This window comes from Anastrepha ludens, chromosome 3 (genome assembly GCF_028408465.1).
Source record: "Anastrepha ludens isolate Willacy chromosome 3, idAnaLude1.1, whole genome shotgun sequence".
NCBI lineage: Eukaryota > Metazoa > Arthropoda > Insecta > Diptera > Tephritidae > Anastrepha > Anastrepha ludens.
Genome location: NC_071499.1, coordinates 2646657 through 2669122, shown reverse-complemented (window position 1 = coordinate 2669122; position 22466 = coordinate 2646657). Strand labels below are relative to the sequence as shown.

General features: G+C 40.4%; 1 protein-coding gene across 1 annotated transcript; it reads left to right on the top strand.

Moving 5' to 3' along the window:
• The first annotated feature begins 3477 nt into the window (after positions 1–3477).
• On the top strand, positions 3478–21137 carry LOC128856380 (forkhead box protein fkh-2-like). The gene is made up of 2 exons (XM_054091678.1): positions 3478–4121; positions 20951–21137. The coding sequence occupies exons 1-2, from the start codon at positions 3478–3480 to the stop codon at positions 21135–21137; spliced, it is 831 nt and encodes a 276-aa protein (XP_053947653.1).
• Positions 21138–22466: the final 1329 nt, after the last annotated feature.

Here is a 22466-nt window from a genome sequence, read left to right as displayed (position 1 = left end):
GTGTTAATCACAGGAAACAGCAGAGGCGATTCTGGTTGAATGGCTTTTTGTAAGCAGTCCTTTTCTCATAAATACGGTTCCAAAGCAAAAAAAGTTAATTTTTGATGTCTCGCCAAACATAGATGAAATGCGCATTTTTGCGAATAACACAACGAACTTCAATGAAATAAAATTAGTTTTCTAAGGACCCAGATCTTGCGCTACTTGACGGCACTTTTAATTTGGCGATTTTTTCTTTTAATTGTTGAATAAGCAAATTTTTTGTTTTACCTCTTTCTTCATGCTGCGCAAGCTCTGTTTAGCTGCTTTCAGTTCGCGATTTCTACCGTCCTTTTCTAGTTGGTTTTACTTGTTTTTCGTTTTTTTTTTTAGCAAATCTATAGAACTTTTGGATATATGTAAAGGCAAAACCAAAATTTATGAAAGGCTTTTCGAGGAGTTTTTCGCGACTAACTTGCCTCGAAAGTTTTCGAAACACAACTACATATTACAATTTTCGATAGTTGTTTTTCGAGGGTGTAATCTTCTAAATTTCGAGGCGTTTAAGGAAATATCCTAACTACATAGGATATCCTGCTTCATTTAACAGCGACATTTTTTTTACTAATATATTTCTGGATAGAAAACCCGTTAGCCCTTTCAAGTGCAATGTTTGCTCCATGAACTTAGCGATGATGTTTGCTTTTTTTAGGCTAAATTTGGGAGCTAATATTTTAGGTGCATGACAACTATCGATATCGCTAACTATGGTTTGACAGCTGAGAATGGCAAACTTTGTTGACATTTCTGTTCAGTAGTGAATCGTTTAACGCTAGGAAAACCCTTTCAAATTGTGGAAATTTACTTTGAAAAAAAAAATAAAATAAAAATCTGTTCGCGAAGTTCACAGAGCACTGGCGGCATCATCGGTGCTTATTTCTTTCGAAATAGGGAAGAAGCTGCCGTTAAGGTGAATGACGAGCCCTATCGAGTCATGCTGACTGAATTTTGACATCGACGTCAAAATCACTTAAGCGGTTATTGCGCCAATCAAGAAGAAGAAGAGTCCTTTAACGACATTTGGTTCTACCAAGACGACGCAACTTGCCATATAGCGCGCATAACTATCGAATTATTGCAATATTCTGGCTAATATTGACGCCATACGGCCAGATTTATTGGAAAAAGTTGTGGAAAATGGGACTAATCGAATGGACCATGAAATTCATAGACGCGGCAGACACGTGCCGGAAATTATATTGCAAAAACAAATGCTATGAAATTATCTACCAGACGATAATAAAAAAAATAATCATTTCTCTATTATATTTTTATTTTAAGTTCTCAAGTTCTTAAAAAAGCACCTGATAGATGTCTAAATAGAATATATGTATAAGTCATCATCATTATATTGGCATTACAGTCCCGGGTGGACCATTTCCTCCTCTACAATACGCCTCCATTATTCTCGACAGCCCGCTTTCGCTCTATGTTGTGAGACCCTCATCTTTCGTATATGTCTACGTCTTGCAACCATCGCCGCCTTGGCCGGCCTCTCCTCCTTGCTCCTTCAGGATTTGCTTCAAACACTTCTTTGGTCGCTTTTTCGCTGCTCATTCTTAGGACGTCACCATTCCACGGTAATCTTTGCGACTTTATAAGCCGCTTTGCAGTTTTTCTCGCTATTGAAACACTGAGCTCGTGGTTATACCGTATACGGTATGTACCGTCTTCTAATTCTATTTATACCTATATTATCGAATATTTTTCTGGGATTTTTTTTTTCAAATCGCATCAGTAAATGAAGACTTCAAGTTTGATATGGCCAAAGTATACTCTATTAGGTGACTGAATATGGTCTTACGGATTTATGCTGAGTACTATGCCTAAGTAAAGGGTGGTTAAGTTTTAAGGGCCTGTGTTGATTTTAAAAAAGATACAATTTTTGTAGGAAATTATTGTCATTTCTCTTTATTATGATAATCCTGGTATGGCTCAAATGGCCGCCGCGGCACGCCTCCATCCGATGGTCCAAATTTTCGATGACGCTGAGGCATAATTGAGGCTCTATGCCGTTAATGTGCCGAATTATCTTATCCTTTAGCTCTTGAATTGTTGCTGGCTTATCGACGTTTACCTTTTTTTTTTCAAATAATCATTGGTTTTTCGGCAATCACTCTTGGATTATCATTCGCCCAAATGCGGTAATTCTTCTTATTGACGAATCCATTGAGGTGAAAATGTGCCTCATCACTGAAGATGAAGTGCGCGATATGCATTTTGATTTGAACGCCTGTTTTCATAATAAGCCTGAATAACTTTAGCGCGTTGCTCGATTGTTTATCATTCAATGGTTCAAATTGAGTTAATCTGAAATTGAAAAATGTCAAATGAAATGCACATGGTTCACATTCAACATCGGACCTTGAAATTTAACCACCCTTTTTTTAAACTCTTTATATAAGTAATGAGTGCGATTTGACACAATATGGCGGATGAAAAGGGCACTTTTTTCAATTGACAGTCATTATCTGAAATCTTCTCTCTATGGAAACTGCAATTAACCAGTCGTACTTTTTTTTTATTTATGTTTTACTGATACGAATAATCTGGTGTCCCAATGATTGTATCATGCGATGATATCGAGAACAGCGTGGTCGAATTTTTTATTTCCCAAAATAGTGGAAGAGAGCATTCGTTAGGTCAGCACTTTCGCACTTGCAATCTGAGGGTGGATATGGCGAAAGAGACGGAATTCAGGTTATGAAATCAGCGAAATTTTAAAATTCTTGATACCAATATTCGTTGCTGTTGACTACATTGACGATTTACTTTCGTCATGTCTCGTCATGCATTTGCCATGACGCCTTTTGAATTAAGATTGACCCTCCTTACACCATTGGTCACTGACATTGTTTCGATTTTAATGTTCACTGCTACTCACTATTTAGAGTTTTGCGATTCAAAGAAATCTGCCCACTACAAAAGAAAAATGCCCTGGTTAACTAAGTGACATTGACTTTGTGCAATCACATAAGTCGTGCACACATATGGGAAGGATTATGGCTGGTGCCACTCTTTTGTATTTGTATAGCACCATATATCAGTTCTCTAGGTGCTGAGAGAATATGAAATAATCCGTTTTGTGAAAGTCAGAGATGTGACAACAATAGACATTTTGAGTATTTTCCCCTTCTACCAAGACACATTTACGTAACGCAGAAAGTGTTTTAGATCGAGTGAAAATGCGAGTTTTGCAAGTTGGATTGTTTATTTGCGATAGAGTAACTTTGAAAAATGTTAGGGAAATAGAAAGTTAATCCTCGACTTTCATATTGAGTCGAACTGCATACTAGTTTTGAGTAATTTCTCGGATATATAAATACGAGTTCTCCACGGAATTGACCTTATTAGTCAACTACAAATATTAGTGGCAATTTTTTAAAGAGGATTTAATTTATTGCATAATTTTTGTTCATCAGAAATAGTCCGCTTAAAATGGCTCCTATTTTTGAATCGAATTTCTCAATACGCAAAATTCTTGCGAACAATACCACTGCAAAATCTGAAACATGGGATGGGAATAATCTATCGCTAACACCACCACACCCTGAAGCCATGACTGATTCAGGCGACGCGGGATCACCAAACAGCGAGCTATTGGATCAAAGACCTGCTTTTACCTTCAGTGCTTTGGTGTCCATGGCAATTCGGAGTAGTCCGGAAAAGCGTTTGCCATTGAGTGCAATTCAAGACTGGATCACGGAAAACTATCCTTATTATCGCAAAGACCAACACGGCTGGCAAAGTCAAGTGCGTCATACTCTTAGCACTAATTCTTGCTTTATCAAAATGCCGCGACCTCTGGACGACCCCGGTCGGGGAAATTATTGGGCCTTAAGTCCAGCAGTTGAAGGTATGAAAGTAAATTCCGCAAGTGGTCGCCTACAGTTTGATCAAAGCAGTGCTGCACGTGCACATTTTGCTATTCATAGCTATGGGTATCCAATAAATCACGTCATGGCCCACGGCGTAGCGATGAGCCATCCACAAGCACCCACCGCAGTTTACTTTCCAACGCCAGCCGAACTTGGACAAGCCCGATATGCTATGATGATGCAGGCTCTGCAAGAACAACAAGCGTGGTTTCTTTTTCATCAGCAAAGAAAACAATTTCTACAACAACAATTGATGCAAGCGCAGCAACAACACCAATTTAATAACACATATCATAAAATGTACCAACAAATGACATTCCACCAACAACAATGCGAGTTCTTGATGTCCAAAAAGTTGCCAATGTAAGAAAATCATTGGAAATATTCGCAAAAAGAGATACGTACAAATGTATGTATTAAGAAAATACATACGCATATTCATTTATATATAACCACTTTTTTTAAAATTAATTATTTTATTTTAATTAATTATTTTAATTCAATTAATTTATTTACAAATGTTGCAGTTTCAATATAAATAAAATTAAAAAAATAAATATATAAAAAAGCTTGCCCTTCAGTGGGTGGGTGAAAAAAGCCCAATTGCAGTTTTATTTACAAGTGAAGTTACATAATTAAGAACAACCCATGCCCTCATTCACAGAATTGTCTACAAATTTGTACAGTGTCGTTCATGCGCGCAAAACATTTTTCAAAGTCATGGAACTGTGGCGAAAAGATATTTGCGTCTCTTCCCACAACAACGTGCGAGAATGAAGGAAAAAGTAAGCTGGTATCAAAAAAGGGAATAATTTGGAGGTACAATTGCATTAATTCATGCGATTAATGCAGCTTGGTCACGTTTTCTATAATCCTATTATGACTTTATTCGAAATGTCATTTTCGAAGTAACTGCAAAAGTAATTGAAAGAAAGGCGCATTATTAAATAAAGTGAATAAACGTTTACAACAAAAACGTCTTTTTATCTCAAAACTTTCTCCATCCGCTTTAATAAAATGAATCAAAAATTGTCTTTTTTCCAGGCAAAGGTTTTAATTTAGCGGAGATTTTTTTAAGAGGATGTTCTTAGCAGTCACTTTTCTTAGAACATCATAATTAAATTATTTGCAAAAACTATATTATTTTTTTTTATTGACGACTCTGAAAAAAAATTGGGCACAATTACAAACGGAAAGTATTTGGCTTTATTCATGAGAATGGAGTATACGTATCTGTAGCGACTCAAATTCGCCCTTTGGAAATAATTTTACAAAAATTTGCTGCAAACAAGCGACGAGCCGATAGCTTATAATTTAATAGTTTTTCTTATTTATAGTATTTTATTTATTCCATTGTAATTTGGAGGATGGTTCCATGTGTAGAAGTCCACGCAAGTGGGGAAAGTTACTGATCGCCATTCACTTGGGAATGGCCAGGACGATTCTTCTGCATATGGTTCAAGCAGCTCACAACGGCCGGGATTAGCCCACGTATCCTCTGGGTAGCTTCCGAACACCCGTTCGGGAGTGAGCTAACGTGAGAAGGCGAAACATTCCAGGATAGCTGGTTGTGCGTTGGGTTTGGGACCCGCCACTTAAAAATCTCCCCCAATGAAAAGTTTGAAAAAGCCTCGGATGAGACCTCCCTATACTACGACCCCTGCAAACGAAATAAGGAATATGATTTGAGGGCATGCACCTGGAATGTCCGGTCCCTTAATGGGGAAGGTGCCTCTGCCCGGCTGGTTGATGTCCTCGTGAGAGTAAAGGCTGACATCACTGCCATCCAAGAGATGCGATGGACGGGGCAAGGTAAGAAAACCATAGGACCTTGCGACGTCTACTACAGCTACCATGTAAAGGAGCGCAAATTCGGTGTCGGATTTGTTGTGGGAGAGAGACTTCGTCGCCAAGTACTGTCGTTCACTCCGGTGGACGAGCGTCTCGCAACAATCCGCATCAAAGCCCGTTTTTTTAACATATCGCTAATTTGCGCCCACGCCCCGACGGAAGAGAAGGACGATGCGACCAAAGATTCTTTCTATGAGCGCCTGGAACGCTCCTATGAGCGCTGCCCCCGCCAGGGTGGGCAAGGAGGGAATTTTTGGTCCCACAGTCGGAAAATTCAGCCTGCACAACGAAACATCCGGTAACGGACAGAGGCTGATCGACTTCGCCGGGGCCCGAAATATGGTAGTCTGCAGCACCAGATTCCAGCATAAGAAGATTCACCAAGCCACCTGGCTGTCTCCTGATCGAAAAACACGAAACCAGATCGATCATGTTGTGATTAATGGAAGACACGCTTCTAGTGTATTAGATGTACGTACGATCCGAGGACCCAACATCGACTCGGATCACTACCTACAGCCAGAAGATTCGCCACTCGACTCTCACTCCTGCTCTCAGAGAGTACTGCCCAACAAACCGGCATCCACGAACAATAGAGCAACATTTCTCGTTCTCTACGTACCGCCGCCGAAGAAGAAATCGGATTCCGGCGAGCCCGAAAAAACAATTGGTACGACGAGGAATGTCATGCTGCCGCAGAAAGAAAGGATGCCGCCTATAGAGCCACGCTGCGATCGGGCGCAACGCGAGCCATGTGGGATCGCTACAGAGAGCAGAAAAAGGAAGAGAGACGTATTATCCGAAAGAAGAAACGAGAGGCCGATATACGTGAGTGCGAAGAGCTTGAGATGCTGGCCAACAGGAACAACGCCCGAAAATTCTACCAGAAAGTTCGGCGGCTTACAGAAGGTTTTAAGACCGGGGCGTTTTCCTGTAAGAACAAAGACGGCGAACTGGTGACTGACGTACAGAGCAATCTTAAATTATGGAGGGAACACTTCTCGAACTTATTAAACAGTGACAGCTGCGCATGTCACCGAGAAAGTGAAGATCCCGATACCCCAATCGTTGACGACGGAATTGTCGTTCCGCTACCCGATCATGACGAGGTGAGAATAGCGATAACGCGGCTAAAGAACAACAAAGCCGCGGGCGCCGACGGACTGCCGGGTGAGCTATTCAAACATGGCGGCGAGGAGCTGGTAAGGTTCATGCATCAGCTTCTATGCAAAATATGGTCGGATGAAAGCATGCCTGCCGATTGGAATTTAAGTGTGCTCTGCCCAATCCATAAGAAGGGCGATCCTTCAATTTGTGCCAATTACCGCGGGATTAGTCTTCTAAATATCGCCTATAAGGTTCTAGCGAGCCGCAGAACTTAATCGCTCAGGCACAATTTTTTATAAGAGCGTACAATTGCTGGCGTATGCCGATGATATTGACATCATCTTCCTTAACAACCGCGCTGTTAGTTCTGCCTTCTCCAAACTGGACAAAGAGGCAAAGCGAATGGGTCTGGTGGTGAACGAGGACAAAACGAAGTACCTCCTGTCTTCAAACAAACAGTCGGCACTGTAGACAGTTATAATGACTGTAGACAGTTATAATTTCGAGGTTGTAAAAGACTTCGTCTATTTAGGAACCAGCATTAACACCGATAACAATGTCAGCCTTGAAATCCAACGTAGAATCTCTCTTGCCAACAAGTGCTACTTTGGACTAAGTAGGCAACTGAGCAGTAAAGTCCTCTCTCGACGAACAAAACTAACACTCTACAAGACTCTCATCATGCCCGTCCTAACGTATGGCGCAGAAGCTTGGACGATGACAACATCCGATGAAGCGACGCTTGGAGTGTTCGAGAGAAAGATTCTGCGTAAGATTTTTGGACCTTTGCACGTTGGCAACAGCGAATATCGCAGACGATGGAACGATGAGCTGTATGAGTTTTACGACGACAGAGACATAGCGCAGCGAATAAAGATCCAGCGGCTACGTTGGCTGGGTCATGTCGTCCGAATGGATACAAACGCACCGGCTTTGAAAGTATTCGATGCGGTACCAGCTGGTGGTAGCAGAGGAAGAGGGCGGCCTCCTCTGCGTTGGAAAGATCAGGTGGAGAAGGACTTGACTTCACTTGGTGTGTTCAACTGGCGCCGGTTAGCAGGAGAAAGAAACGACTGGCGCGCTTTGCTAAACTCGGCCAAAATCGTGTAAGCGGTTATAGCGCCAATTAAGAAGAGAAGAAGAAGATTGTAATTTGGTTTTAAAAAAAGTTATTTTATTTTTGTTTTATTACAAAATATTTTTTAGAACATTCAGAGGATTTTATGCAAAACCCTCCGAAAAAAAGTCCTGGCCGCGCGTCTTGGTGCCGTTTGGAACCGCATAAGGAATATTTTTGTTTGTACTCCGAAATTTATGTATTTTTGGATCCGATATATAGTGAATCAAAAGTAAACTGCGACTCTTGTTTGTTCTGATCTCAATACGTTATAACTTGAGAGCAGTTCAGTTCAATAAATTTTCATAAGGCAAAAGCCAATATAACCTATTCAATTCCAAATTCTATTATAAATATCGGAAATAAAAATTTTTAAATTATTTGGAAGTTTTCCAGTAAAAGAAACATAAACTTAATTTTACAACTCAAACATAAAGTGGGACAGTAACGAAAATATGGAAATAAAGAAAAATGTATGAACTAATATTATATTTTGTAAAGTATCCCTTTCCAGTAATTACTGCTTGTAGACGTCATTACTCGAAGCCTTCTAGAGTTTTGCTGACATATCTTGGCATATTTTCCCATATCTCTTCCATGGCTGATTTTAGGTAATTTTTACCACTAATCTGCCAATGCGATTGAGATCTGGTCTCGTTTATTAAATGTTTAATCCTTCTTTTAATTTACATCTGAGTTAATTTTCGAAACTCTTCCAGTACCACTTTCCCTAAGAAAAAATTGGTTCTCGTTATATTTTTTCAATATATTAAAAATACTGTCGACTTGGGTTTTTCAAAATATCCACGGTTTGGCTCAAACTTTTCCCTTCGGAATGGTATTTCACCATAAGTTCTTTTAAATCACTCGATGTTAGTTAGCCGATGGCAAAATGTGCGAAATAAAACTTCTTCTGCAGTTCAGTTATGAAGGGGCTCCATTTTTTATTTGTTAGTTAAATAAACGGAGTTACCGTTAATAATAAAAAAACAGTTATGCATATGGAATAGTTAAAAATGAAATATATTCAAAGCAAATGATTTCTTACAAATTCGTGAATAATTTCTTTAAATTTTTTGAATATTAGTGACCCACTTTCTCTTTGGTGCACTTTATGCACCTTTCATTATTCCCATGAATGTAATATAGCTGATACAAATGTATACTGTAGAATGTATGCACCACATATTGATAATAAGTTCTGCTTATTTATTTATTAATTTTGTAATGTCAATCATTTTTTTTTATAAAAATATAGTTCATACTACAACAAGAACTATATAAAGCAAAGTTTCATTATCAAATAATTTTTATTCAAAATTAAAAATTTATTTTTGCTCGATATGATCACCTCTCGCCTTGACTATGACCTCCAGAAACGGATCGCAAGCTACTCGAATGTGACTTGCAGGAATTTAGGCCCACTCGCGGACAATGGTTTTTTTCAGCGCCTCGGAATGTTTTTTTTTTGTCATTCTTGGGTCTCTCGAGCTTTGTGAGACGGTGCCGAGTCCTGTTGAAATGTTCATGGACTGCCACCGAAAAGTTTGTCTGCCAATGGCTTCAAAGAAACCTCCAGAATACTTTCCCGATAATATTTCGCATTTGCCTTGACGCCAGGCTCGATGAAAACGATTGGAGAGCGCACATCTGCGGTTACAGCGGCCCAAACCATTATCTGTGGCGGGTGCTGCCTCGTGGTGGCCAATCGATGACTCAAATTCTCGTATGAACGGTTGGTCAAATAAACCCTATCGTTTTGGTAGTTTACGAATTGCGCAATTTGAAAAATTTTCTCGTCAGATAATGTTCCGAAATTGACCGCTTTCGGCCAAGCGAAGCAACTCCTACGCTCTCTCAAGTCAAGCTTGATGCTGCTTTGATGTGAGACCATGCGCCTTTTGGATCTTGTAGGGATTGACTTTCAGATTTTTCCAATATGCGGCGGAATCTACGGTCAGATACTTTCAGTTCTTTCGCCATTTACTTGGCACTTCGTCGAGGATTTCGCTCAAGTCGCTTCTTCACTTTTTGAACCATTTTACGTGACGTTGCAGTCTTTTGACGACCACCTCCATGACGTTTCGTGATGCTACCAGTATCATTGTAATGAGTAATGGTGCTATAAATAAAAACTTTATTTACTTTAAGGTACTCGAGCTCACGAACAATCGGTGATTGTGATTTTCCAGCCAAATATAATGCAATCACACTATTACGTTTGAAATCCATTACTGATTTTTTTTTTTGCGTTTACTCTCGGCAAAATGCGTCCGCGTGCTTGAAACAATATTCGGACTGTCATTTAGCCAACTAACAGACAGCTTACACTTCGAGTGCTGAACCCTGTATATAAACATTTCATGAGCCTACTTCAAATTTTTTTAGAAATTGTGAATAAAAAGTTTGAACTTTGTAAGAAACTTTGCACGAATTTTTATACGAAGTGTGAAACTTTGCTCTATATGGTTTTTGCAGTAATATGAACTATACTTTTGTATAAAATTAATTAAAAAAAGAAATATAAATAGTCAAAGCTTATCAATATATGGAGTACACTTTCTTTAGGTTACCGGGAAAACCGTCCTAGAAATTTGAGGACATTAATATTTAAGCCATTCCTGATTAATTTGGTTGTGTGACATGATATCCAAAACTTAACCGTTTTTTAGATATTTGACTGTAAAATTATTAAAAAAAAATATTTTTTTTGTGCTTCTCACTATTTTTACATTTTAGTTCTATGATCTGTTTATCTATAAAAAAAATTGTTTAATAATCTTAATTTTCTAATATCTCGAAAACAAACACATTTTCCCGGTAACTCTGTATAATCGCAACCAGAATGCACGTTTATCGTTATTATTATAGTCCACCTGCGACTTGGGAAAAGTGTCTTGTACTGCTCAGCATAAATCATATACATACAAATGTACGTACGTGCATCCGCCTAAATTTAGTATATACAAATGTAGCTAAGTGCTTGCTCATTTCTCGCTACATTTATAGTTACTGAAACTGCCTTTTGATGACTTCATATGCACGAAAAGTTGATGGCGGTGTTATCGGCGCAAAATTGTATTCTACCGCTTAACCTTCGATTTGTGGCTTTTTCATTTCCTTTTTGTCGTATTTCTTGGCGGACTTCTTGATGAACTTTGGGACGTCAAAGACGCCAGCATCTACATATAGCTTGCGGCACAAGTTTGAACAAATCACAAAACGTCAGCTAACATCAACAAAACCAGTGCGGCTACGAGTAAATCACAAGCATCACAAACGTGAGCGACTTCCACTCCGACAAATGAACTGGTTTACTTTTGAAAACAGAAAATTGTATTAATGATGGCTTGTCAAATGCCCAATGTCCAATGCCCAATGCCCAACATCTAATCATGGCAGACATTCAGCGGCAGCAACTAACGCTTGAAGAGCGTACCGCCACAATATATAAACCTATAATTAGATCGCATTAGTAATCGTAGTGTTGGGCTCAGCTACTCTACCTATTCGATTTGGTTTCTGCCCGACTGTTTGCTTTCCCTTAGCTCACTTCCGAACTAAACCATAATCACACAATAATAAATAGCTCGCGAAAATCAATCCATGCACAAGTAAATACCTAATTTAGTCAAAGCCGACACATTTCTTTGGGTATTTATGTATGAGCGTGAAAATCTGTTTATATATTTATGTGTACTTATGTATGTATTATGCATTTCGGATCTTTGGAAAATGCTGCAAGCAGTAACGCTGATCAACCTATTTGTTTGACGTTGTGTGTTCGAAAGAGCATAGGTTTATGAATAGTTTTGCATATACAGCAGTAACGCGATTTAAATGGCTGCATTCCTTTGCAACGGATTTGCAACCGAACAGTAGTATTTAAGCGCATTACCGGAAAAACCACGAGCCAAATAAACTGATGATTTCTGAGTCCTCTTAGGACGAGCTGGAGCCAGGGATGCCATTTTGATATAATTCCAGCAAAATTGGTAACTTTTACCTTCACAAATTTGAGTTGGTAAACGTGAAAATACAGAAGAAAGAGAAACGATAAAAAAGCAATTCAAAGAAATATGCCCGAAAATTTTGAACTAAAAGTTCTAAACGCCATAAATCCCAGATTTATAATCACCAATATGACATTCAAACATGAGAATGATGAGCGCATATAAGAAAATAGAAAACCAATTACAGTTGTAGAAAACAGTTACTTAAAAATGGTTCAACAATATGAAGTGAAAGGAGGAAATACTCAGTTTTTCAATGCTATAATTGAAATAGATTTCGAAACCTTCCCAAAAGGAATATCGCTGAAAAAAATTAGTGTCACATGGGTGGGGTGTCGAGCGCTTGATGGTACAGAAATTTTATGTTGTTTCAAATGCAAAGGTTTTAATCATAAGGTCGCTGAAAATAAACTGTCTTGTTATTGAAATGATGGACAGAATGAAGAATTTATGTAGTTGTCGTAATAGACAAAAATATGAAATTTATGAGTACGTCGAACATACGAATATGCAAGCAATTCGGAAACAAGATTGGTTTTCTTAAAAAGATGCGAAGTAAAACCGGCACAATAATTGCAATAAATATTTAAAATGTTATTATTAAGCCACATTTTTAATATTTGCAACCAAACACAATTAAATATATTAAAATAACTACAAAATAAAGGGATGGGATTTAACATCTACAGACCTGACAAAATAATGCATGAAATGCGAAAATAACGAGTTTTCCAATAAGAGGTGTTAGGTAGGTAGGGTGGTTGTCGTAAGACACACTTAGACCTTCGGCAGGTCCATTGTGATACCACTGGAGCTTATCCTTACTCTACGTGTTCCTTTTCAAACCATCCGGTTGCTTTAATAAACGAGCAGAGCTTCGTTAGTTTTAGATGGGCTATGTCCGCTACATCGGTTAGAAATGCTGTATCGAGAGTGCGCAGCCTTCTCATAGCTAGGCTTTCACACTCACATAAAAGGTGTCTGACTGTTTCCTCTTCTTCTGTATTAAGACAGCTTCTACAGAAATCGAAGTAAGGGAGTCCTAACCTTCTAGCGTGGCTGCCTATTAAACAATGACCAGTTAAAACACCTATAATTTTTCTTATAGATTCTCTGTTGAATCTTAGCAAGATCTTCGATCGACCGCTGTTCCAGTTCGGCCATGTCTGTCTGCTTAGTTCGCATGTTGTGAGGTTTTGCCAGATTGTATTTACCTTTTTGATGGTTTCCCTGTCTATAAGTAATTTACAAGTGGCTATGGGCATGGGTATCAGCGTCTTATCCGGTTCGAGATCGAGCTTTGTACCGGTTCTTGCAAGTTCATCCGCCTTAGAGTTTCCTGCGATGTTCCTGTGGCTTGGTACCCAGATAAGGTGCACCTTGTAGCACTTAGATACGTCATCTAGTAGTTTAAAACATTCTATAACTGTTTTTGACGAGTGCGTTTTTGATTCCAGCGCTTTTATTGCTGCTTGACTGTCCGAGTAAATGAAGACTTCATTTGCGGATAATACTCTCGTTTTTATCTCTTTAAGTCCCTCTTTTATGGCAGTGACTTCCGCCTGAAATACACTGCAATGATCAGGCAAGCGAAATGATTGGAATACTCCGAGTTTGTCGGAGTAGACCCCTCCGCCTACTTGGTTGTCTAGTTTTGAGCCATCTGTGTAGATGTTTAAGTCATGTATCTTGACAATGAGCCCGTTATCCCATTCCTCTTTGGAAGGAAATACTGTGACAAAGGATTTATCGAAATTGATGTCCTTGGTCCTACAGAAATCCGTTGTGCTGGGAATGCAGGGGAATTGTTCTAAAATTGAGGAGTGCCCTCTTTGGTACGTTCTGAGTAGGCCGATTTCTCTTAGTCTGAGAGTTGCTTTGGCAGCTGTTTGCTTACCGTACTGCTCTATTGGTAAAATGTTAAGCATAATATTTAGTGCATCTGTGGGTGTGGTTCTGATGCACAGACTGACCATTCTTTGTACGTGTGCCATGGTTCTTTTGATGTACAATTTATCTAATATGCCGTATGTTAGGATTGGTCTGACAATTGCCGTGAAAAGCCAGTATACGATAGATGGGGAGAGACCCCAACTTAGTCCTATCAGCTGTTTACAAGAGTATAGTGCTATTGTCGCCCTTTTTACGCTATCTTCGACATTTGCCTTCCAAGTTAGCTTTCGGTCTAGTATTAGACCTAAGTAGCGGGCCTCATTACTAAATGACAGTGCCGTTCCACCTAGGGTCGGAGGAGCTATATTTGGAATTTTATGCTTCCTGGTAAATAGGATGAGTTCAGTTTTGTTGGGGTTGACTCTTAGCCCATTTGCTTTTGACCAGTTTTCAACCATGTTTAGTAAATCTTGCATGACTTCTCTAAGTGTATTGGGGAATTTCCCTCTTACTACCATTGCAACATCGTCCGCATATGCTACGACGTGTTGTCCTCTCTCCTCTAGGCTCTTTAGCAATGAGTTTAGTGCCAACACCCATAGGAGAGGGGACAGCACACCGCCTTGAGGTGTTCCTCTGCTAACTTTTTTCTTGATCTCTGAGGCCCCTAGGGTTGCGATCACAAATCTGCTCAAGAGCATGTTTTTGATGAACTCAACCAGAGCGCCAGAGATCCCGAAATCCGTCAGTGCCTTTATTATGGTATCCGGTAGGATGTTGTTGAATGCGCCCTCGATATCTAGAAAGGCTACCAGTGTGAATTCTTTATTATACATTGACTTCTCGATTTCTGTAACAAGTGAGTTAAGTGCTGTTTCAGTTGATTTCCCTTTACAGTACGCATGTTGTGAGATGCTGAGCTTATTAGGGCTGATGTTAGCCTTAATATGCTCTTCTAAAATTCTTTCTAATGTTTTTAGCAGAAAGGAGCATAGGCTAATTGGCCTGAAATCCTTAGGTGTTGTGTGTGAACTTTTTCCCGCTTTAGGGATAAAGACCACTTTTACCTCTTTCCATACTGATGGGACACTTTTCAGTTTCAGAGCAGCCTTAAATATGGCCGTCAGTAACTCCATGATGTAGTTGAGTGAATGTTGTATTTGGGCCGGGAATAATCCATCTGGGCCCGGTGATTTAAATGGTTTGAACGTGTTCACTGCCCAGGTTATCCTAGTTTCAGTGATCATTTCTTCAATGTCAGAGTTTGGTCTTTCTGTACCATTGTTGATTAACACGTTAGATGATTCGTTGCTGGGAAAGTGTGTGTCCACTAGCAACTTCAGAGTTTCATCACTCGAAATAGTCCAACTCCTGTCCGGTTTTTGGAGGTATCCGGTGGTATAGTGTTTTTTTGAAAGGATTTTACGCAGTCTGGAAGCCTCTGTGGTTCCTTCGATTTCTCCACAGAACGTTCTCCAACCAGACCTTTTCGCTTTCCTAACTTCTTTTTTGTAAATTTTTAGCTTACTGTAGTAGCAGTCCCAGTCTTTACTCTCTCGTGTCGCTTTCGTTCTATTAAACTGTCTTCTGCTGTCGTTTCTTAATGTAGACAGGTCTTCTGACCACCAGGGCGGCTTTTTCTTCCCCTTATACTTAATTAAGGGGAAAGCCTTGTTTAGCGCAGTTCTACAGACCTCCGTAAGGATTTGTACGTGTTCGTTCAATGATTCTCTATCGTCAATAGTAATATTTTGGGAATTTGGAAGTCTTTCTTTAAGTTCCCGTTTATATATATGCCAGTTGGTCTTTTTCAAGTTCCTGCTGGCGGGCGGGGCCCGTGAGTTGTTTCCCCCAAATTTTATTTCTATATAGCGATGATCGGAGTAAGAGTGTTCATTCAGAACCCTCCACTGCGTCATCTTTAGGTAGAGGGTTTGACATGCTAGCTTAATATCAAGAACTTCTTGTCTATTGCGCGTAATAAATGTAGGTTCGTTGCCTTTGTTACACACTAAAAGCTTACTACATATAATATAATTAAAGAGAGACTCACCTCGTTCGTTTGTATCCGAGCTCCCCCATACGGTATGGTGGGCATTGGCATCACCTCCTAGGGCTAGTTTGCGGTTGTGTGCTTTGCAGTCTTCCACAAGGCTTCTTATTAGCGGCGACGGCAGTGGACCTGTGTCGTCTCCGGCAAAATAGAACGAGGTTAGCCAGATGTTGCTTCCGCTCACTTCCTAGCTAACCGTCGTAGTATCTGCGTTACTGAAATTTTGAATCATATATATATTAAGATGTGCTTTTGCCATTATGCGTGCTCTTTTAGTACCTTCACAATTGGTCTTGTATACCTTATACCCTGATGTCCTCAGACCGCAGATTTCGCCATTCCGTACCCAGGGTTCCTGGATGAGGACTACGTCCGGCTGATCTTCTGCCATACGCTCCAGGAGGGCAAGACAGGTTTATCTGTAGAAGATGCATCAGCTGTTAGCGTTATGTCTGGGTCTTCTTTGCTTTTGCATAAAAGTTCCCTTTCGGAATACTTACGCTGTTGTGTGTAATACTTACCCTCCCGTTCGAAGTACAGCCTCCCTAAGCCCATTTCTGAGCCTGAAGAGGCGTATTCTTCTTCGGTGGGCCGGTCGTCTTCGCTCATTGGCTATGTTTCGCTCATGGGTTCTAGTTCGCCCATGGGCCTTTCACCTTCCTTAGTGGCGAGGAACTCAATTGCATCCATGTCGGTTTTATAAATGTGAAGCTTCACCTTTACAAAACCGTATCTCAGTTGCCCATCGCATTTCGCTAATGGTTCGATTGAGTTCTCTGTGAGGAGCAGGAGAGCCTGCATGGTGGCGCGCTTCTGCTCTTTCGATTCTTCCGCGCTATTTTTGTTGGTAAGAGTTTTGACATACCTCCCTTCCTGCGTTGGGATGTCCGGATTGCAGACCCGAATGAGCTTCATAATCTCTTCCGGGTCTTCGACGGTTGAAGGTAACCAAACCCTTGCTCGCGGCCTGGACGGAATATCCTTCCTGTCCACGACCACTAGCTTGGCATTTGGGTACACTTCGCCGACTTTGGAGATGGCCTCTTTATACAGTTGAACCGATCTCTCATCGTCGCATGCAATAATTTTTATCTGGCCTTGGTGCCAGCCTAAGTCTTCGGACGCAGGCGTGGGGCCGGGGTTCTCCAGAATAACCTTCAGTGCCACTTTCGTTAGCTCGGCCTCGATCCATTTCCACTGGGCCCTGGGGATCATACCTTCCGGGTGGTTCTCGTCAAGGACTCCTATGATAAGGCGGTCTTTTGCAACCTCCGCAAATGATCTTCTGGGCGTCACGCCCATTGATTTGTATCTTTTTGCGTTTGGCTTATTCTCCTCCAAGGACCGCTGTCGTTTTGGAGCCGATTGCGTTGGTTTGAAGTCGGGGTTGAAATCAGGAATGATCGCTTTCGCTCTTTCAATCGCCTCTTTCAACTCCTGTAACATTTCACCTCCTTAGGAGCCTAGCTGCGTTTCTGCGATCCTGGTAGCTCGCTTTCGCTGGGTCTACCACCCTCACAAGCGGCCATCCTTCGGTACTGGAGCTAGCAGTAGCATTGCTTCCGGTCGGGACCGTTTTTGGGGGCTGAATCGCAGTTGACTGCCGGGCTAGCGCCCCCCTACTTGTACTTGGACCTATGTCCAGTTCTGAGTGTGTGTCAGCTGTCCTCGCTTTCGCTGAGGCTGTCGCTATATGTTTCGATCGACTTATTAAGCCGATGGATGGCGTTTTCCTTGAGCTCGGTGCGACCGTTGCTCTTGTTGCGGAACTGTTTGTTCATGTCGGTCTATTAGAAGGAGGACCGATCTCCTTTTTTTATTTATTTTTTGATAGTCTCTTTGCATTTTGGACCCACGAGTGTCGGAGAAAGGATGTCCGCCCGTGCATAGCTCCGAACTGCACGGGTAAGGCTAGTTATTACGGAGGGCGCCAGTTATCCGTAAGCTCCGTTCGAGACTTGGTTATTTATTAGAAGGGCCCCAAGTCTGACGGATTCTCGGCACGGGTCGCATCACACCTTAATCCAGCCCTTCACCCCCGACCACGTTAAAGGTACTTTGAGTAGTGCTGTACTATTGAGGAGTATCGAACCCTACCCATAGTACCCTTAACTTAGCTAAGTACCGCCTGAAAATAGGAAAACTGTGGTACTTATTACCAGCTGACACCCTCGGGGAGGGTTCAGTGGAGGATTTTCGCCAGCCGGAGGTGTTAACCGGAAACTTTTCCGGTAAAAGATCGATGGTTTCGTTGCTTGTGTGGCACGTAGCGCCGTCTTGTTGAAAATAAACGTTATCCAGATCAATACCATCCAATTCCGGCCATAAAAAATTGTTAATCATCTCTCGATAGTGCAATCCATTCACCGTAACTGTTGCTCAAGCTTCCTTTTCGAAAAAGTAAGGTCCAATGACTCCGCCGGATCATAAACCCCATCAAACAGTCCCATATCCGACAATTTAGCTTGTTAACGAAGCCACCGTGGGGGAAATGGGCCTCATCACTCAAGATGATTTTTCGATGGAATTCCGGATCATGTTCATGCATTTCACCGACCCAATTAGCAAAGACACGACGTTGTTGATGATCGGCCAGTTTGAGCTCTTGTGTTAACTGGGCTTGATAAGCCTTAAGACCCAAATCCTTATGCAAAATAGGGTGTAATGACGTTAGTGGAATGCCTAATTCAAAGAACGACGGGGAATGGACAAACCTGGGTTTACTTCAACACTTTCACCTACAACAGCAATATTTTCGGCTGTTCTTGAGCGACGTGCACTGGTTTTATTCTTCACATCGCTAACTTGTCCCAACAGCTCGAATTTTTTCATCAATTTCTGTATTGCCATCCGACAAGGTGCTTCACGATGACACAAAAATGTTCGACTTTTACGAACCGTCTCTGCCAAATTTTCACCATTTTTATAGTGAATTTTAATAATTTCAATGCTTTGTTTGAGCGCGTATCGTTCCATTTTAATTAATGGCGTAGTTTCTACTTGTCAAATATCAAAAAATGACAGCTTCAAAAGTGACATCTACCGAAATAGCGGGCTATTCAAAATAACACCTGTTATTGGAAAACCCTTTAGTTAAATATAACACGAAGACTGCAATAATACTTGAATGATGATATTGAAATGAAGAATAATAGTGTGCCAACTTACCTGACTGATAAAGTTGAATATGTAAAGGATGCGCAAAAATGCCTCCTTACTAACTCAAATGATTTCAAAATATATTCAGAAGAACTTGAAGAATAAGTGTAAAATAGAGTATAAAATATACTAATAAACACTAATTATTAATAATAATAATAATAATATTTCGCTACTTCTCCTAAAATTTCCAAATTTATTTGCCTGTAAGAAAGTGTCAATTGTAACGCAATTGTCAGTTGTCGACAACCTGCGGTTCGCGAGCCTCATGTGGCTCTTTGGACGTGAAGCTGCGGCTCTTCAGTTCTATACGCAAATATTATTTATTTTATCAAAGAAAAACATTTCAAAATCTTCACTCTACCGTCGTCAGTGTAAAGAATTTATAAACGAAATGGAGGCTCAGTACTCCGACCTCTTTCACGTAAAGTGCGATGAAAAGGGGACTAATTAGCCTGAATGAGAGAGCGACAAATGGTTGCAAAAATTTTACTTTATGGTGGATATCACAGCGAAATTAAAAGAGATGAATCTGAAACAGCAAGGGAAGGGAAACTCAACCTATGTTTTGGTAGAAGAATTGGTTTACTTCGAAGAAAAATTAAAACAAGCGGCTTGCCATGATATCTTTAGAGTGATTATGCAAAAGCCATTATTTTTTACCTCACGTTCATGATAAACGATCTACGCGTTCCATTAAGGAAAAGTGTTTCAAAGAATGGGGAGAAGAAATTCGCGCGACAATGAAGTAGCAAAAGTGAATCAAATTCGAAAATGATTTGATGACGACGGTAAACAAAAAATAAAAATGAGCTCACGGAGCATACATACGAGTACATGGGTACGAGGGTTGTTTGAAAAGTCCGTGAAAAAATAAATCCACTTAATTATTATGGTGTAAACCTTTTTTATTTTTAGACATAGTCTTCTTTAAAGTTTATACACTTTGTCGAACGCTGTTATAGTTTGCTGATCCCTTCCTAATAATAAGATTTGCCAAAGTCTGCAATCAGCTCCTCGTTTGAATATAATCTTTTTCTCCCCGGCCATTTCTTCAAATTGGGGAACAAAAAGTAGTCCGAGGGATCCGAAGTAGCCAAGTCTTGAAAATAGAGGGGGATGTGAAACGAGTTGGTACCTTATTTTCATAAATTTTGCAATCACAACTGCTAAGACGTGAGCTGATGCTTTTTCGTGATGGAAAACGAAAATCCCTCGACTTCCTCGTTTCAGGCGTACGCCAAACATAAAGAAATATACCGATTTGGCTTAAACTGGGCGTGTGTTCTTCCAAGAGACGCTCCTAACTATACATAATCTCGATACGCGCCAGTGGTGCCTCGCCTCAGAGTTTGCACGGACTTTAGAAACGACCCTCGTATGTACATTGCATTGACAGTTTACAGTGGCTCGATTAACAAAATGTTTCAAACACTTGCGGGACCACCTAATGATTTTTGATTTAGGTGGGATATTCTTGCTTTCTAAATATTTCTTTTGGATATACTTACAAACTTACATAAGCGCATATGCATGCGTATCCGTGTCTTTGTTGTTGACGCTCTGACTCGCTTGATGACTTTTTTCACTATCTAATGAATATCTCCACACAAATGCAATTCGATTCTCAGTTTACAACAATGGCGATTTCGTATACCGTTGGGCAATCATCTACTGCTACTCTTTACAGTTTTTGATCTTTACAAAAAACCTTTTAATTTAAGTCGTTGAACATTTTCGTCATGCCTGGTTATTGCTTGGTTATTACCAAGTCGAGAGGTATGTGAAATGTATTGGTTGTGGTTGCTGTTGTTACTGCTTTTTCATCGATCACTCAAAGTGTGCGTAGCAAATCTGCATCATTAAATGCGTGTGTCATTCCATGTGGACAATCGTCCAACTTTGAGATGACCATTGATGGTTTTATCATTGGTGAAGTCACTGCCGTTGCAGCGTTTGCTGTTGTCGCTGCTTATGGCTTCGACTTTTGTCACAACACAACTACTTTACGGATAAGTGACAAATAATTTTGATTGATTATTAAATGTGACTGTGGGTATCATTTGTGATTTTGCGGAGCAGCTACTTGGTGACGGTTATTCTTGCTCGTCTGCGACACGAGTTAGTGGTGTTGTCGCAGCATGTAGAAAACGACTCCAGAGGGGGGTTATTAAGCTGATTACTGATTCCCTGCCTTGACCTTTGATATCTACATACTTGTACATACATTTTATAAATATATGAGTGGGGGGAAAATATCACAATTTGGCATCAAACACAACTTTAACTGCCATAGCCGACCGGTTTGTGCGTGGCTACCGTTCGGTAGAGCCTGGGTTCGAAATCTGCCGGTTTCAAATAAAAACCGCCCTCAGCAGGTATTGGCACAGCCTGAGTGTATTTCTGCTCTGAAAAATCTACTCATAAAAATCCATTTGCCATTCCGAGTCGGCTTAAAACTGTAGGCCCCTCTATTTGTGGAACATCAACAAGACGCACACCCCAAATACGAGAAGAAGCTCCGCTAAGCACACAACAAAAGGAAGCAAACACCTATTCAGTTTATAGGAAAATTTAAATTTTTTGAAAATGCGCCAAGGATGCAAGAAATTATAAAAATATGTGCGAGCTATTGTGGCCCTTCATAAGAACCTGCACCTGAAAATGCAAGACCAGGTTCGGTTGAAGTGGAAGCCGGTAAAATCAACGGCGTACTTATTTCAGAGTTGGAGTCCATTGTGATGTCAAATATGGAAAAATATCATTAGTCTCTTGAAGCGTTTACCTAATTTAGAGTTGCTAAAAGTGTTAAGCTTAGATTCCGGAGCTTATTTCTGCAGCTTAGCTCTCTTTTTAAAATATGCAAGCTTCGTGTTCATTTCCACTCCAGTTTCGGTCTCATTTGTCATTACTAGACTTTATGACTGCTTAGCCATCTCTTGTAGAGATAAGTAACAAGCTTAGAATTGAAAGTGACTGAACTAAGACCCTGTTTGACACCTGATTGTCACCCGGAGCCAGGCTTTCTTTTTAGAAGTTCTTTTCCGTCGCGTTCGTTTAGAGGAATGCTTATGTCTTCTACCACTCGCTAAAGGTCAAGCCCAGAGCTTTTCTGTGCACACTCCACTCCACTTCACTCCAGTTCAGTCCAGGCCGGGGACTCACTCAAAGTGTAGTGTTGTGTTGTTGGATAAGCGAGAGCGACCTCCTGCATTCTTTAACACATATTAATTTGATGCGCGCTGAGGCCACTGCTTTGATCGCTGCTTGACTATTAACAAAATTAGTAAGGAAGTTTGCAGGAGGTAAATCCATCAATTTTATTGTTTTTGCTGCCTTGTCTATAGCATAGATCT